This window comes from Physella acuta, unplaced genomic scaffold (assembly GCF_028476545.2).
Source record: "Physella acuta isolate Inbredline_101_S28 unplaced genomic scaffold, ASM2847654v3 ptg000566l, whole genome shotgun sequence".
Taxonomy (NCBI): domain Eukaryota; kingdom Metazoa; phylum Mollusca; class Gastropoda; family Physidae; genus Physella; species Physella acuta.
In genome coordinates, this window is record NW_026732085.1 from 269,334 (window position 1) to 285,862 (window position 16,529).

The following is a 16,529-nucleotide window of genomic DNA, read 5'->3' on the forward strand; positions in this document are numbered from 1 at the left end:
AAAATAGCTACAACTTGTATATCGCCCTTTTTAAAAATATTTTTAAGAGTATCATGAAATTCAAATTGAACAACATATTTTATGGAATTCCTTATTTTAAAGTGTATAGTTAGTATAGATTATAGATAGTTAAGTATCGTCGTTTAAATGTATTCTTTTGTAGAATATCGATTAATTGTTTTGTATTAAAACAAGGATTTTTTAAACTTTCATATTTCTTACTGCTGATGTTTACTTGTCAAACCTTTTGTCATTAGAAAGTATATAAAAAAAATAAGCACATTTATTAAACTTAAACTCATGCTTCTCATAGACTGACATAGACTGATACAATACTGATGAATACACATTTGAGATTCTACATAGACCTAGTGAATAATAAATAATAGGCTACAAAATAATCTTCTACTAACAGAAAAATATACCGTAGGCCATAGGCATAGAAATAGAAGCATAGAAGAAGATTAGAATCTAGCTAGACTGCTAGATACTAATTACTAGATACAGATTCTAGAACCACAGACAGACTCACAGAGTGAGCATGATTTATAAAAAAAATTAGGCCCTATATTTACTATATTAAACTATATTTATTTTATTTTTATTAGGCAATATTACTATATATTAGTATTAGCCTTTTTATTAGGGCCTATTTTGAAGTAAAAATTCTATAGTTGAATCTATAATCTATCTATAGGCCTAGGCCTAAAATTTTATAAAATCTTCACTCTGGTCGGCAGTGATGACCCCTAACAGTGCCCCTAACTCCTAACTAACTAAACTTTTTAATTTGACTTTCTGTTCTGCAAACTTTATTACACTATTCTAGTAAATGGTGGGCCTAATTTAATATTATTTAAATAATAAAAAGTAAAAGTTTATTTTAATAAAATAATAAGAACGAGACTATTAGCCAGTATTAGGTCCTACTTTTTACCCTGCCTGTGCTGTGGATTTGCTACAACTTTGCAATTATCTCACTTTCTTTCTCTTTTTGGTAGGCCTATATAATTTTTTAGAATAATTTTAAATTATTTATTAGATCTTTTTTTAATCTTTTGTATAAACATTTTGACTATTTATCAAATAGTAAAGTGTAAAGACTAAATTTGGGACTTGTTACTAGCTGTTGTAGTTTAATATCTCTTACTTGAGCAGACCTGAAATTACGTTTAGGCATTTCTCTTCAATGAGTTTACTCTTTCTGCAACAGCATTTTGGAAACTACTGTAAATAACCTTACTAACCAATGACAAAATATCATAATAATAAACTCTGACTTTACTATTTACACAACACGCCTACCCTATAAGTCTATTTATTTGGTTGGATGTCCACAGTATTACTCAGTGTAAGAATTGAAAGTAAGATGAGTACCAGTAGAGTTTCTTGACAGTATTTAGAATCTTCCACAATGGGTTACTTTTATGTGTCAAGCATGATGTCATGATGTGAATGAAAGCTGATGATTGGTGTGATTTAGTTGACATACTGTTAGTCTTGACTTGCTTACTTTTGTTCTCATTATTTATGAATGGATTGAAATTGGGAAACAAAACTATCACAAAGACCTATCAGACAGAGACTGAAAAACCCTCCTACAGAATGTGGTAGCTGTAAAGTTTAGTGTCAGATTATCTAATCTAACTCTTACTCCTCTCAGCATGTTTCAGAGTATAGCTAGCTGTACATTAACTTAATATAGTGTACCACCTGAAAGATATTTTTTCCCTAATCCAGTGAGATGAAGCTTTGATGACTTAGCAACTGCTTCAATTTGAAGATGGGTTTTAACATTACCAGCAAAATTAGATGTAAGCCTCCATGGAGGATTCTGTTTTTTGGCACTGATGAATTTTCTTTAGGAACACTTGAAGCTTTAAATGAAAATATGAGGTGAGTAAATATTTCATCAGTTATAAAACATTTTCTTTACATTTCTGTAAAGCTCATGGTTGCTAAACCAAAAAGTCTTGAGTTTAAACCCTCAGGCAGATGAGGCTCAATAGCTGGGGACAGCAACTCTTCTAGGAGAAACAACTCCAAAATCAAACAACTGCTGCCTTGTAGTTTGTTCTTGGTTGAACAAGGGCTATGGAAGCAAATCCAAAAAGAATAACCATACTTATACTTAATTGTGTTGGCGGGAATTCCTTCCAAAACTAAAGTTAAGAACCAAAAAGAAGAAGAAAAACATTTCCTCTTCACTAAGCCAAAAGAACATAAAAGAGTACATACAATCTTTTTATATTATAAGGAGGAAAAATGTTTTATCACAAATAAAAGTTATAAGAAAGATAAAAATAATTGCATTGTTTGCTGATGGTAAATTTTTAATATATTTTGACAGCTTGGAGAAACTTTTATTTTGATTGCAGTTATTTTTCGTGAAAATATAAATGTTAATCAGTATTCTATTGTGTTTACTATCCACAGACTCAAGGGTGATCAAAGTGTTGTTGAATATTTGCATATAGTGCACCCTAATATAAAAAAGCCTGTATGTAATTTTTGGACTTAACATTAACCTTGCATAGATGCATAGTTAGCTAAAGAATTAAAATGTATCTTTTGTTGCAATTGTTTGTTACAATAATCACAAAATGGTACTAAAAATATAGTATTCTTAGGGATTATCCAGCTTTCAATTGTTTATTTCTCTTGTATAACTGATGATGATACATTTAACTTTAAGATTAAAGTTAACTGAAAGCTTATGACAATTGTTAGCATTAGGAGGTCTGACATTTCATTTCAATGACACATACAGTGTAGTAGGTATGACTGATGGAGTAATATTAAAAATTAATATTTTAACCATGAAGAAATCATTTCACAGACCCCAATAACTAAATATGCTGCTATGTGGGACCTTATGGGATATGAATGGCCCATGAACAAGTTTAACAAAAACTTATATGATGTGGCTGTGCTAGCTTCATTTGGTCACCTTATTCCATCTAAAATTCTTCAAGCATTTCCGTAGTAAGATATTCATCACAATTTTTTAGAATCTAAAATAAGTCTAAATAAATCTTTTAAAATAATTTAATAGCAATATTTTAAAATTATTTCCTGCTCACTTGTGAAATTTGTTAGTTTTTTTTTATTCTGCAGCGGCATTTTGAATGTCCATCCAAGCCTACTTCCACGATGGAGGGGGGCAGCTCCACTACATCACACAATTCTTAATGGAGACAACAAAACTGGAATCAGTATTATGTCCCTTGAGCCCAAAAAGTTTGTAATGCTCTGAATCTAATCATTATCAATGTTCAGTAAATCTACCAGATTCTCTTTTAATTACAAAATAAAACTGTATAAACTGGAAAGAAACAAGTTTGTAGGTCTACATTATTGTTGTTAAAAGTCATGATTAGGCCTATTAGAAAGAAAGAAAGAAATGATAGAAAAAATAAATTGTCTACATTTGATTTCTGTAGATTTGATGTTGGTCCATTATTAATGCAAAGAGAATTTGATGTTCCTTCAAGATGTACAACACATAGGTTAAGAGACCTACTTGCACCTATTGGAGGGAAAATGGTGATCTTTTTTATTTTAAATTATTTTACTTTATTAGTAGATATTTGTTATGAAATCTAATATTTTCTTTCCTGGTTTAAAAAATTATCTGCAGTTTTTCTCAGGTGATATTAGGTTGACATAATTTATAATCCATATTTCTATATTTCTGTATGTAACAATTATTCTAGATACTAGAGACATTGTCTCAACTACCAGAGTATTTCAACTCTAGGCAGCCCCAGGCAGAGGCGAATATTACATATGGTTTGTAACCTTCCCTTGTTTTTAGCTTTAAAAAAATAATTTGAAATGAAATCACAACAGGCATAATCCTTATGACCAGATACTAAAGATCATTATTTTGGTATACTTTTAACAGACATATATGTCTATTACAGTATACCTATACCTGATTTTAATTTTTGTTAGAGCTGAAATCATATTTACTTCCTACTGCTTTTTTGTAATACTTGATTTTTTTTTTTTTACTACTGGTACTTTAAAAATTATATGTAACTATAGTATTCTGTTTTAAATATTTTTACAGCACACAAAGTAACATTAAATATGTCATTCATTGATTGGCACAATCAAAGTGTGGACAGCATTGATCAACAGTACAGGGCCATACATGACACTGTAAGTTTGTAAATATTTTCATATGATCAAATGAAAGTAATTAAAAAACTAATTAGGTTTTGACCTAAGATCTTCATCATTGTAAAAAGTTTTTAAAAATTCTTATCTCTACTCTGTACAAGTAGAAATAATCAAAATCTCAATTTCAGACAGAATTACGGACTGATTGGTTGGGTATGACTGTTCGTTTAATTGACATGGTGTCTCCATATATACAACCAGGTATGCAATGTATTCTAGTGTTAATGGTAAAAAAAAATTGATATAAACAAATTAGATTATTAACCAAGTTATAATTAGTTAATAAACTCTATATTATTAACTAAGTTATAAATAATGTAATAAATATAAAAAAATTTTAGCAAGTATAAAAGCTATTTAGTTACAAACTTATTTTAATTTTTTTTTTGTTGACAAATTGTTTTAGCTATTTCACTGGATGCTGCTAGTCCTCCAGGTTTACCAGTGTATGATAATACAACTAATATTCTATGGGTCAAATGCAAGGTATACACTATTCTATTCGCCCATCTTTAAATTTTAGACCAGGAGCCCACTTCCTATTTATAAACAAGGCTTACTTACAAGAGAGTAGTTTAACCTTTTTCACCTGATGATCATATGGTAAATGAGGTAGAGTTCTTCTATTTACCAACATGTGAAGAGATTGAGTGGTCAGCACTGCCAAGAAGATGTCACTTATGATAACTAGTTATATACTCATCAAAACTTTGTTGGCTCATGGACATTATCGATTCTAAAATGACATTCAAGTTGAGTTGCTTACATCCTGTTGATCCATATCAAATGAATTCAAAATATATTTTCAGGATGCATGGGTTGGTTTCACCCATATAGTGATCAAAAAGAAAATGACAGCAAAAGAATTTTATAATGGTTACCTTTCAAAAAGTCATTTCAAGGGAGTTATTTTTACAAGCAAAGCAAATGGTTTATTTGATGGTAGCTATATCAAATGGATTACAGAAAGACGACCATCTTGACAAATATTATTACTAGGCTTACTACTTCCATAATTCTATTACTTTAAAGAAAATCATAAAAGAAAAAAAGATAACCGTGAGAAAAAAATTAATTCAAGAAATTAGCTAATCTTTTTATATTTTTTTATGTTACATCATAATATGAGCTGTATTGTTTTATCTTGGGTTGTATAATTTAATTGACTACTATAATTTTAACAGAATTTTTTTGTTACATGGAATTTAAAATCTATGCATTTGTTATTATATTCTGTATTAACAACTGACATAATTTAAAAGACAAAATATATTGACATAACATGAGATTTATTGATGTCCACACGTTTTGAAATTGTAAAGCAGCTGAAATAACTTTATGTAACTATTACCTGTTGCTTATTCTAAAAATAGTATACACAACAGTCCTCACATGTTATTTTATGTAAATACTGACTAAATTGAATTAAAGTGAATCTTGAAAATCCTTGTCTTTATTTTATAATACATTTAAAACTCTTGTGGTGTAACAATCCAGATTGATAGTACTGTTGAAGTATCACAGACCCCATAGTCTTTTTCATACTGGCAATGAACATTTGCATCCAGAGATATAACTGGCCAACTAATGCAATAGGAAAAAATTTCTGCATGCAGGAATGAGTATAAATATCCTTATCTCTCCAAATCATTCAAAAAATATCACTTAATTTTTATTTTTGGAAATTGGTTTTGCAAATTTCTAAAAAGTATTTAAATACAACAAAAGTATTTCCATTTTAAAAAAATTGAAAGTCACCTGTCTGGCTTTTAAATATAACCATTGGAATTTAAATTTTTGAAATTTTATTTTGACTAGTGTAGGTCAAATACTAAAATTCTAAATAGCCCAAAATTAACATTTCAGGTAGTAAGTGTAGTCCCCTTTTTGATTTTCTATAACTCAAGGAATTTATTATGAAATGAGGTTGGGGGAATAAGTAATAAACTTTTAAAATGGAAAATAAACAGGCTTTGTCTCTTATTTTTCCCCCACTTAATGTTTAATATTTTATTTTAAACAGTTGAATTTTTAATTATGAGTAATTAATGATGGGACCAGGCTGATAAATACCTTTAACATTAAATGATAAAATTGTCTACACAATTATTTATGTTCTGTAGGGTAAAGGAGGGCGTTAAGAGCCACACTTTTTAGCACCTGTACATTTTTAAAGATTTCTACTAATCTAAGAATTTTTTAGTATTGAAAATATGGCAAAATTATTCTAACATATCTTACACAATATAAAAATAATAACAAAGTCTATTAAATATACTTTAAATGGGTTTAATTGAGCATTTATTGTCATACCCCTGAAATCAGCATTTGGGGTGAAAGGAGCCGGGCAATTGGGGCAATAAGCATTACCTCCTAGTTTACACTAACTCCTCAATAAAAATAATTAATTTCTAACCCCAAAATAGTTAATGCTGTGTACACACACTTTAACTGATACTAGCTATCACTAGGCCCCAATGGGCCCAGTCTACAATTGATACAATTACAGGTGTACATAGGGCCTAAAGTCAAGTAGTTTACAGTAGGCACATTAGTATGCCTAGTGTGTAGCTAGTATACTAGTGTGTAGCTGTCCAGAGTTAACATTCTTGTATGTAAAAAGGGTTGGTACTAACTAATCTGCCTTAATGCTTTCCCCTGATAAGCCATGTGTGCTATACATTACATAACATGACATGGAGGTGAGAAATGTTGAGGGGAGAGCAGTGGTACTGGTTTCCCCTTTGTTCTCCTTGCTGGACCCTGAGGGCCATAAATTACATAAGGAGATGCTATCTCTGGTTGGCTGAGATCTAAGAACTAAGTCCATGCTACCTACAAAGAGATAAGTTTTATGGTGGGTTAGATACAGGTGGGGGCTGGGTATCATGGGGGTGAGAAATTGTGAGGGGAGAGCAGTGGTACTGGTTTCCCCTTTTTTTCTCCTTGCTGGACCCTGAGGGCCATAAATTACATAAGGAGATGCTATCTCTGGTTGGCTGAGATCTAAGAACTAAGTCCATGTTACCTACAAAGAGATGAAGTCTAATGGTGGGTTAGATCATGGAGGTGAGAAATTGTGAGGGGAGAGCAGTGGTACTGATTCCTCTTTGGTCTCCACCCTGCTAGACCATGAAGGTCATATGTTACATAACATGACACCCCAGATTGTCTGAGATCTGTAACTGTAATCCATGTTACCTACAAAGAGATGAAGTTTTATGGTGGGCCAGAAACTGGTGGGGGCTGGGTATCATGGGGGTAAGAAATTGTAAGGGGGGAGCAGTGGTATTAATGTGTCTGTTTACTTCCATGCTGGACCATGAGGGTCATAAATTACATAACATACCACCCCAGATTGGCTGAGACCTAAGAACATTTATTCCTGTTACCTACAAAGAGATTAGAAGTTTTATGGTTGGTTAGAAACAGGTGGGGGCTGAGTCGACTGTATTGCCCCTTAGGGGTAATAAGTACTCATACCATTTTAAAAATTACCTTGCTAACATGAGATGACTGAATTTTTACTTTTTAGCAGGTTAGAATAGTATTTCTATCATTTAGACACAAGTCTGTTTAACAATTAATACATTTTGTGTTAACTATTCCTATACCAGTGTCATATTCAGTGGTCTAATAAATGAGAAACTTGCACATAGGGTTTCAAGAGCCACATAACAGTATCTGTTATAACTTTTCTAAACAGGCAAGCTAGTGAACAAAATTAATGTATTCATGTTGATTTAGTTATTATCTAACAAATAAAACCATTATGGTAATGATCAGTCAAGTTTTACTCTGATAATGATAAAAACTTTATAGCATGGTAAAATGGGACTAATGTCGGCCATTTTGTTTTGGCACCAATAATCACTGTGCAAAAAAAATTCACCAAAATAAAACTATTCTAGCCATAGCTATAAAAATAGTGTTAAAATGTACAACAACCAATGCTCTAATACAGGAACAAAGAATGGGCTTGAAAAACTCATTTGGTTTATTACAAAGTGAAGTTTCCCAAGTTATGTCTATTTGGAAAAAAAGTTCACAAAATGGTTTTATGGAGATGAGAAATTTTAGGGAAAGAGCAGTGGGATTAAATCCTGTCTCATCCTCTCCCTATTGGACCAAGTGGGTCATAAATTACATAAAATGAATCCTCTGCTTCTCTGTTATCAAAGAACAGCAGTGGTTGTTACCTCAGAAGTAGATTAGCAGTGTTATTGGGGGTTTTGTGGGGGTGGGGTGTTGATTGGGGCTTAATACCACACGGCTCTTAACGCCCTCCTTTACCCTATTGGTAACTAAATAATAAAAATGTTGCCTATTTTTTGTCATTGTTGGTTTGGCCTTTATTGACATTGCGTACAATATGTTATTTTTATCTGGCCATGCCTATTTAGCGATAGGCATAGAGTCAGAGTTGTCGAACCTAGTTAGTAACCAGAAACAAAATGTCGTGGATTTCGACTAAAGAACAGATTTCCATTTTTAGTTTTGTGTTATGTTTCATTCATGTGAATTGTGCTCCTCAGTACCCTGTTATATTAGGTAAAGATTGCGTATATGTACTAACTTTTTGAAATAATGTGTGTTGGCACGTTAAAATTGTAATGAAATGTCATTGCCATTATTTTTTATTAATTTAATCGGTCAACTTGGTCAGCCTAAAACGCGAAATGAAAATAAATGAACAGTCAGAACAGTACTTAGTTACTCTTAGTAGTAGGCCTACTTAACACTAGGCTTAATTGGTTTTTTAAATTAGGTCTATAAAAATAATTAGACCCACATAAGATCTAGAATTCTAGATCTATCTCTAAATTATATAAATTATTAAATTAAGAGTCATGCAGTCCCTAGCCCTACATTTTTAGATTTATTTTCTAAATTATTTTAATTAGGCCTATTGTGCAAGCCTACAGAGCAGAGTACAAACAACCTACTGAATCTCAGTAACTTAATTATTAGGCTAAATAAATAAACTATTGTTGTAACTAGTAGGCCTAAGCGCTATCTAATTTATATGCCTATAGTATAGATAGAGATAATTAGATAGGCTAAGGAGTAATTTAAAGTATTAGCCAAAAATATAGGCTACCTCAGTACCACTGACTGATGTACTGAGTGATAGTCCTATTAAAAAAAATTATTACTTACTAGATCTATTAGGGTTGTCGGTATCGGCCGAGATCGCGGTAAAAACATGACCCGAAATCGCCCATTACTTTCTGATACCGGGCGCACGAGATTTGGTTTTGCATACTAATAAGTTTTTAATTTATGGTAATTAATTAAGTTTAAAAGGTCATTTCCTAATGTTAAATGAAAAGTAGAATGGTTTTCCCATTGTTTTGATGGCTTAGCGATCTGATTGCACGCTGTCTCTGCTTTGGTCTTCCCCCTGTATGAAGGCTAGTTTCAAATACGTTGGAATCACGATTTTTTAAAAGATTCTTCTAGATGAGACTAGATTACTGATCAGACATATCTTAAGTATGTGGAAATGAAATTTGTTTTTGGATATTTTGACTCCGACATTAGTTATACTCCTCCGAACGTAGTCACCGTATGTAGGTCGCGTTGCCACCATTGTTATATTTTTTTCATCCCGATCTTCCGGCCTTTAACTTTGATCAACTAACAACAGCATTCTTATGGAATGTGCAAACAAATCTCCTAATTGTTGTTTTCAAAATATATTTACATACCCATCTTTAATTTTGTCAGTTCTAGTTCTAGTTTTGCAGAATATGTTTTTCCTAAAATCCAATTTTGTCAGACTAGATGACTAGACTGACAAGAGTCAGACCTAGATCTAGGTTACCTGTCTGTTGCTATACACTAGCATTGTGCTAACTGTAATTTTAAGTATTCAAGTTCTACTTACCCTTAGATATAGTTATATGCTGAAAATCAGAATCCATACACAAGTCACACATAAAAACATTGATCTGATAGCTTCATTTCACTTATTACGAAATGGCTTTTATATGGACTCTACTTCACCTGCCCAAAATAACTAGGCAGTTATAGACACATTACAGTGTTCAAGTCATTTACTTTAGATTTCTGACTATGGAGTTCTTTCATTCACTGTATTTATATAAAATATTGCTTTAGAAACATTTTCATATTTGCGCAGCAGTTTTATAACAAAATGGCTTAAAGATGGACTCTACTTCACCTGCCCAAAATAATGAGGCAATTATATGCACATAACAGTGTTCAAGTCATTACTTTAGATTTCTAACTTTGTAGTTCTTTCATTTGCTGTATTTATATAAAATATGGCTTTAGAAACATTTTCATATTTGCGCAGCACACAGTTTTTTGGGGTTATGGGAGGAAGCCAACACAAAAATATAAGTTCTGTATTATTTTTATTCATTTCAACAGCATTTACAAGTTCTATATATCATTATAGTTAAACTCTGCAAATATGAACAAAATACAACTGCAAGTAAAATAACTATGCTCAGTTTATTCAGGTATACCATGACTTGTCACAATTGGTCAATGCAAAAGCAAGGGGATTCCACCCCTCACAAAAAAATTCGTTAAAAAAAAACTATTTGAGCTAGACAGAAAATCTTTTTTGTTTTGTTTTCATTTAGTTGAGCTCTACAAGAATATGTAATTTTTATTTTTTTTATATGATGATTAGTGTTTTTTTACCAAAATCCCTACTTACTATCCTTCTATATTCTATAGAATAGATTAATGAATTAGGAATAATCATTTATTATCATACACCTAGGCCTAATTAGTATTAAAGGAATATTATTATTAAAGGAATTTTATTTATTTATCCTACTAGAACTGATGGTATTTTTCCTAGTTTTACTCCTTCCATGTATCTTTGTTAATGCTGGACTATTTAGAATTTTATATTAGTATTCAGCATACACTGACACTACAGTCAAATTTTTTTAAATTCAAATATTTCAATGGCTACATTCAGTCCTCAGACAGTGACAGAACAGCTCATTTAATCATTTTTGCTGTTTTGAACTCTATTTTTAATAAACATATTTTAGTCCCTGGAGATGGAGGATCACAGTTGGTAGCTAAACTAAACAAAACATCTGTACCTCACTACTGGTGTACCAAACAGACTGTGGGTTATGAATCTATTTGGATAAATCTTGAAGAGTTAGTGCCTACTGTAATTGATTGCTTTGTGGACAACATGAGGTAAGCCATTTAATGTTGTAGGAGACTTTTAATATACCTACTTAACAAAAGGCTTTATAGCTTATAAATCTAATTTAAATCTTTAATTTTCAGATTGGTATATGATGCAAAGACAAGAAAAACATCTAATAGTCCAGGGGTTGATATTCGTACAGTAGATTTTGGCAACACCACACCAGTAGAGTGGCTAGATCCAAGTAAAACGTCACACTATTTTCCATTCTGTGAGTCTTTAATTTTCTAAATTTTAATTAGTTTTTATGTTGGCATGCTGAAGTATTAAGGCTGATAAAAGTAAATTCCCTCAGTGTTAGATAATACAATAAATTATTACTTGTTTTTTTTAATTATTATTATTTCAACATAGTCTGTTATAGGGCTACTTAAAAACAAATAAGTTAAAATTTAGTTATAAGTAAAAATTTTAAAATTTTAATTTATAAAAGCTGCAGGTTTTTCTACTAGTTTTTCTGTTTGTAATGATTTATTCTGTACTCATTGTTGTTACATTATTGCACTTTCTAATTGACAGTATCCTACTTTTACCCTATTGTCAATGACTTAGTGTCAATTGGCTACATACGTGGCGTATCAGTAAGAGGGGCTCCATTTGATTTTCGTAAAGCACCAAGTAAGTCCCTTTATATTTTTTTTTTGTTTTTAATTCATTTTTCATTGTAATATTTCAGTTTTTTGGCTTCTAGGCTAGCTGCTTGCCTTGAATTAAACATGCTTTAACTTATTATTTTCAGATGAGTTGGATGATTACTACAATGATATGAAAAATTTGGTGGAAGATACCTACAAAAAGAACAATAATTCTAAGGTTGTTATAGTTGCCCATAGCATGGGTAATCCTGTAAGCTTGTATTTTCTGAACCATCAACCCAAAGCATGGAAAGATCAGTACATTCAATCCTTAGTTTCACTTGCTGGTGTATGGGGCGGAGCAGTCAAACCATTAAGGCTAATGTCCTCTGGTAAAAAAATATTTTCCTATTTTTTATAGTCGTTTCTCTTAGAGTTTAGAATATATCTAATCTTAGTGTGTTATTTATTGTTAGTACACTTTTTTACAGCTAAGTTTGAATGGTTTTATTTTAACCTATTTAATTCAATGTTTTTTCCTCATTCTGAAACCATTTGTTACAGTCCTTAATTAAATTACAAATGAAATTTTTCAGGTGACAGTTTGGGTGTCATCATTGTATCCCCTTCACATGTTCGACCAGAGCAGAGATCCATGCCCAGCACAGCTTTTCTCATGCCCAGTGAGAAGTTTTGGAAACCATCTGAAGTCCTGGTGATGACACCCAAGAAGAACTACACTGTTGTTGATTACAAGGAGTTCTTCGCCGACCTCAACTTCACTGATGGATATGAAATGAGGAAAGATACAGAGAATCTGATCGGTGACCTGACCCCACCAGAAGTCACGGTTCACTGCCTGCATGGCTCCGGTGTCGAAACCCCTGACATGCTTATCTTTGGGGAAGGAGAGTTTCCGGATGTGTATCCCAAAGTTAAACCAGGGGACGGGGATGGTACTGTGAACCTGCGAAGTCTCTTAGGGTGTTTGAGCTGGCAGGGGAATCAGAAAGAGCCAGTGTATCACCAGGTGATAGACAAGGCCGAACATATGGCAATACTGCAAGACGAGGCTGTGAGAAAGTACATAATGGATGTAGTGACAGGAAAGAGATGATGAAACATCACAAGTCATTCAGTCACCCGACATTTACATTTATCTTTGGTACAGAGTTATTGTGTTAGACTCTGTTTAAAACTAGATGCTTAAGGATTTGGTTCTGACTATTTTTCCAGGACCAAAAGGAAGTTAGTTTCTTCATTTCATATTTATTAAATAGTATTAAGTTATTTAAACTTTTGACTTTTGTTTTGGAAAAGTTTAACTGAGTAAAAGATTTTACTAATTTATAGGTTAAAAATCAGCTTTTTGAAGAATTCTACTACATATGTTATTTCCATCACATTATTTTATAAGCATTTGACTCACTGCTTGAGGTTTAGGTATTTAAACCAAAACTATTTTTTTAATGTAATTTCTCCCTCACCGCTATTAGGAACTATTGCTATTTCAACTTTAGAACTGACAATGTTCTCATTAATATTGTTTTACTAAGTTTTAATTATTGAATATGATCTTGCTTTTTATAGATTTTTATTCCTCACTTTTTATTCCAAGGAAAAAGTTACTGGGCTTTAAAAACCAACATGAAGTTTGTGAAATGGATTGGATTAATGTCTGTTTTATTTATATATCAATTTATTCATAATTTATGATCATACGATGCAATTTTGTTTCGTAAACTATTTGCAACACAACCCTATTTTATTCCTAAAATCAATGCTCCCATTGAATGAAAAAATAAGTCATGATGAAATGGTGTTTGTGGTGGTTGTTGTTTGTTTTTTTGTATAATTTTATTGGTCTACTGTGTACATAATTTTGATTTTAATTGAGCATTTATCCCAGTTGGTAGTGTTTCTTGAATGTTCATCAAATCGTCAATATGTTTTAAAAGACATCCTCAATAAATACGCATCTTGTTTACATTTGCCCTTATTATTTTATATGATAATAACCACTATATATTGTTTTAAATTAATTTTGAAGTGCAGATATTAAATTTGATTTTGTTTATGTATTGATTCTCTACTACATGTAGTTCCATGGCAGGATGGACAAGTGTTGGGATTAATAATGAGATTGTAAAAATTTAAACAGTTTTGTCTCTAAGTATTTCTACTTGATTTGTTGCGGTCTAGATTAACTAGAGCACATTTATTGCAGCCTGTCCAGTTTTATTCAGTGATTTTTAATACATAGATCTAGATGTATGTGTTTTTTTCTTGCTTTTCTGCCCACTTTGCATGCATTTGCTTTGTATCTTAAGCATTTTTGTTTTTGATATTATATTGGGAGATGAAAGATTATTTTTTACACTATCACAATCACGTTCAACTTGCACTTTGCCATACAACTGGTGCTGTTCTTTCTTAAACAGTATGTATGATAGATGTATTGAATGTAATAAATGTAATTGATCCAAGTGAGATATTTCACTTGTTTGTATTATGTCATCTTTTTTAGATTGACTGTTTGTGTTGTGGCTATGGATGCTTAATAAGTTAAGAAATGAAACAAGTAATACATCTCAAAAGTGGAGAGAAAAACTTAGTTTTATTATATGACACTCAGAAAAAAAAGTGTACTTACTAGGTTTACAGATTTACATTTTCACCTCCATGTCTATACAATCAAGAAAGTTTAACAGACAAAAACTAAATTGGCAGGAGAGGGGTATGCCTGTATGGAAACTGCACATGGGTCAGTCTAAAATATGTAAGCGAGTTAGGATGAGGTTCATTATTTGTTGTAGACTGTTTGGGGAGGGGAAATAATCTGGACCACAGCTTCATCTGTTTACACTCAATGTAAGCTTTGAACAAGACTGAGAAAGCCAATATTTTATTTAATTGTTTATAGGGATGTTTTTAAATAGTAACAAGTGAGTCTCGCATATAACTTTTTAATTTATAAAAGTGTTTTTTTACATAATTTCTCATTTTCTGCATTAAATTCATTAAGGTTAGTTCCTTATTCATGGTTTGTATGATATGAAGCTTAGATAGTTCAGTCACAAACTAAAAACAATTCTTTAGTGTTTATTGTCAGTTCTTGTAACACATTGTCAAGAATTTGTAAAAGAAAATTGAAATTCCAATAAACTAAAAATTCGTCGATATTTTTATCTTATTTCTTCTTTCCCTCATTTATCTGTTTATTTAACCTTGTTTAATTTGGTTTGCTCAGGTTTTATAAACCTTCTCGTCCCAACAAGTATGCAGGGATGGAATGAACAATAATACCTTTGAACTTCCCCTCTCATATATATATATATATATATGCATATGCCTAATAGCCTATATACTGCTAACTGGCTGTATTATATATCAGTGTTTCACCACTGTTATAATTTTAACAAGTAAGCTTACTATTTAAATAACAGAAAAGAACTAAATGTAAGCAAATATAGGCGTACAACTCAATACAAAATACAAAGCACATTTAAAAAAACTCACAACAAGAAAAAAAATACAATAAAAATAACACAATAAAACCTAAGTTGTAATGTTTTTACACATAATGTAATTTTTTTTTTAAATTTAAGATAAACAACAGCAATGGAAATCATTAAATACACATCTGTGTACACATGTAATTGTATAGCCTACTTTATTTGCTATTTGAGCAATGATTACAATTCAAATTTAACATATATTTTAGCTTATTACAATTAGATTTACAAATAGATTTGTCTGCAATCAAAATTTAATATGTTATTATAAAGAATGTTAAAGTTAAAGCACGAAGAAAGATCGTAATGACGTTAATTGGTATAAAACGTGTCTACCCTACTCTAATGGGCACCTGACTCATATTAAGGAAACCAAGGCGGCTGGCCTTGTTGTCCCCCTCCCCATGATTACCGTGTTAAAACAGATGAACCCTGGGGTCATCCATAATTGACATCACGCTTTTTTGGACGATTTTTACCTCCAACCCCCTTGGCCCCTCCACCACACATCGCCACAAAAAGCCAGAACCCCCTAAAATGACGTCACACCTTAGCCTATGCGACCCCCTTCAAAATTGCAGTTAATTTTTTCTTAAAACAGCGATATTTTTCCCAAATCTTATCTGAACTGTCGACATAGGCTGTTTTAATCGATGTCTATTACAATTTAATAAAACAGTTTTCTAAAACGCGAAATAATGGCTAAAATTAGTTTTCTAGCATTTTTTTTAATAATGCAAAAGTTTGAAGTCACACTATCTGAACCCCCCCCCCCCCCACCCCTATCACACACCGTCATAGGATTACGGACACCTTCCCTTCTACGAGTGTGACGTCATTTATGGACGACACCTCTACTTCCTACTTCCCTTGCCCTATGTGTCTTGGGTACGATTACGACAGTGTTTCTTCCAGACTTTTTTCTCCGGGGGGCACTTGAAATCTTCGGGGGGGGGGGGGCGGTAAACTTTCTTCGGGGGGGGGGGGGGCGCACACTGTTAAAAGTATATATTTTCTATATAAATTATATAAATTTCATTT

At 31.9% G+C, this 16,529-nt stretch overlaps 2 protein-coding genes across 5 annotated transcripts; both read left to right on the forward strand.

Annotated features, from left to right (window-relative positions):
* Positions 1 to 44: 44 nt before the first annotated feature.
* On the forward strand, positions 45 to 5,662 carry LOC131946631 (methionyl-tRNA formyltransferase, mitochondrial-like). Of its 4 annotated transcripts, none has more exons than XM_059307567.1 (11): positions 45 to 108; positions 1,741 to 1,896; positions 2,437 to 2,500; positions 2,840 to 2,985; positions 3,118 to 3,240; positions 3,444 to 3,546; positions 3,717 to 3,792; positions 4,076 to 4,167; positions 4,317 to 4,389; positions 4,595 to 4,674; positions 4,998 to 5,662. In XM_059307567.1, the coding sequence occupies exons 2-11, from the start codon at positions 1,784 to 1,786 to the stop codon at positions 5,169 to 5,171; spliced, it is 1,044 nt and encodes a 347-aa protein (XP_059163550.1). In that variant the 5' UTR covers positions 45 to 108; positions 1,741 to 1,783; the 3' UTR covers positions 5,172 to 5,662. The 4 variants fall into 4 exon arrangements, with proteins under 4 accessions (XP_059163550.1, XP_059163548.1, XP_059163547.1 ...); XM_059307565.1 differs by having other exon boundaries at positions 84 to 128; XM_059307564.1 differs by lacking the exon at positions 45 to 108 and adding an exon at positions 287 to 535.
* Positions 5,663 to 8,592: 2,930 nt separating this feature from the next.
* On the forward strand, positions 8,593 to 14,470 carry LOC131946633 (phospholipase A2 group XV). Its single transcript, XM_059307569.1, has 6 exons — positions 8,593 to 8,739; positions 11,229 to 11,385; positions 11,479 to 11,609; positions 11,918 to 12,016; positions 12,138 to 12,365; positions 12,570 to 14,470. The coding sequence occupies exons 1-6, from the start codon at positions 8,643 to 8,645 to the stop codon at positions 13,088 to 13,090; spliced, it is 1,233 nt and encodes a 410-aa protein (XP_059163552.1). The 5' UTR covers positions 8,593 to 8,642; the 3' UTR covers positions 13,091 to 14,470.
* The last annotated feature ends 2,059 nt before the right edge of the window (positions 14,471 to 16,529 follow it).

What these genes read in the sequence shown, in the direction of transcription:
- LOC131946631 (XM_059307567.1), top strand. Translation starts at nt 1,784, where the DNA reads ATGGGTTTTAACATTACCAGCAAAATTAGATGTAAGCCTCCATGGAGG. An exon ending in ACAGGGCCATACATGACACT is followed by an intron (nt 4,168 to 4,316) that starts GTAAGTTTGTAA and finishes TCTCAATTTCAG; the next exon opens with ACAGAATTACGGACTGATTG. An exon ending in TTCTATGGGTCAAATGCAAG is followed by an intron (nt 4,675 to 4,997) that starts GTATACACTATT and finishes ATATATTTTCAG; the next exon opens with GATGCATGGGTTGGTTTCAC.
- LOC131946633 (XM_059307569.1), top strand. Translation starts at nt 8,643, where the DNA reads ATGTCGTGGATTTCGACTAAAGAACAGATTTCCATTTTTAGTTTTGTG. An exon ending in GTCACACTATTTTCCATTCT is followed by an intron (nt 11,610 to 11,917) that starts GTGAGTCTTTAA and finishes TCTAATTGACAG; the next exon opens with TATCCTACTTTTACCCTATT. An exon ending in ATTAAGGCTAATGTCCTCTG is followed by an intron (nt 12,366 to 12,569) that starts GTAAAAAAATAT and finishes GAAATTTTTCAG; the next exon opens with GTGACAGTTTGGGTGTCATC.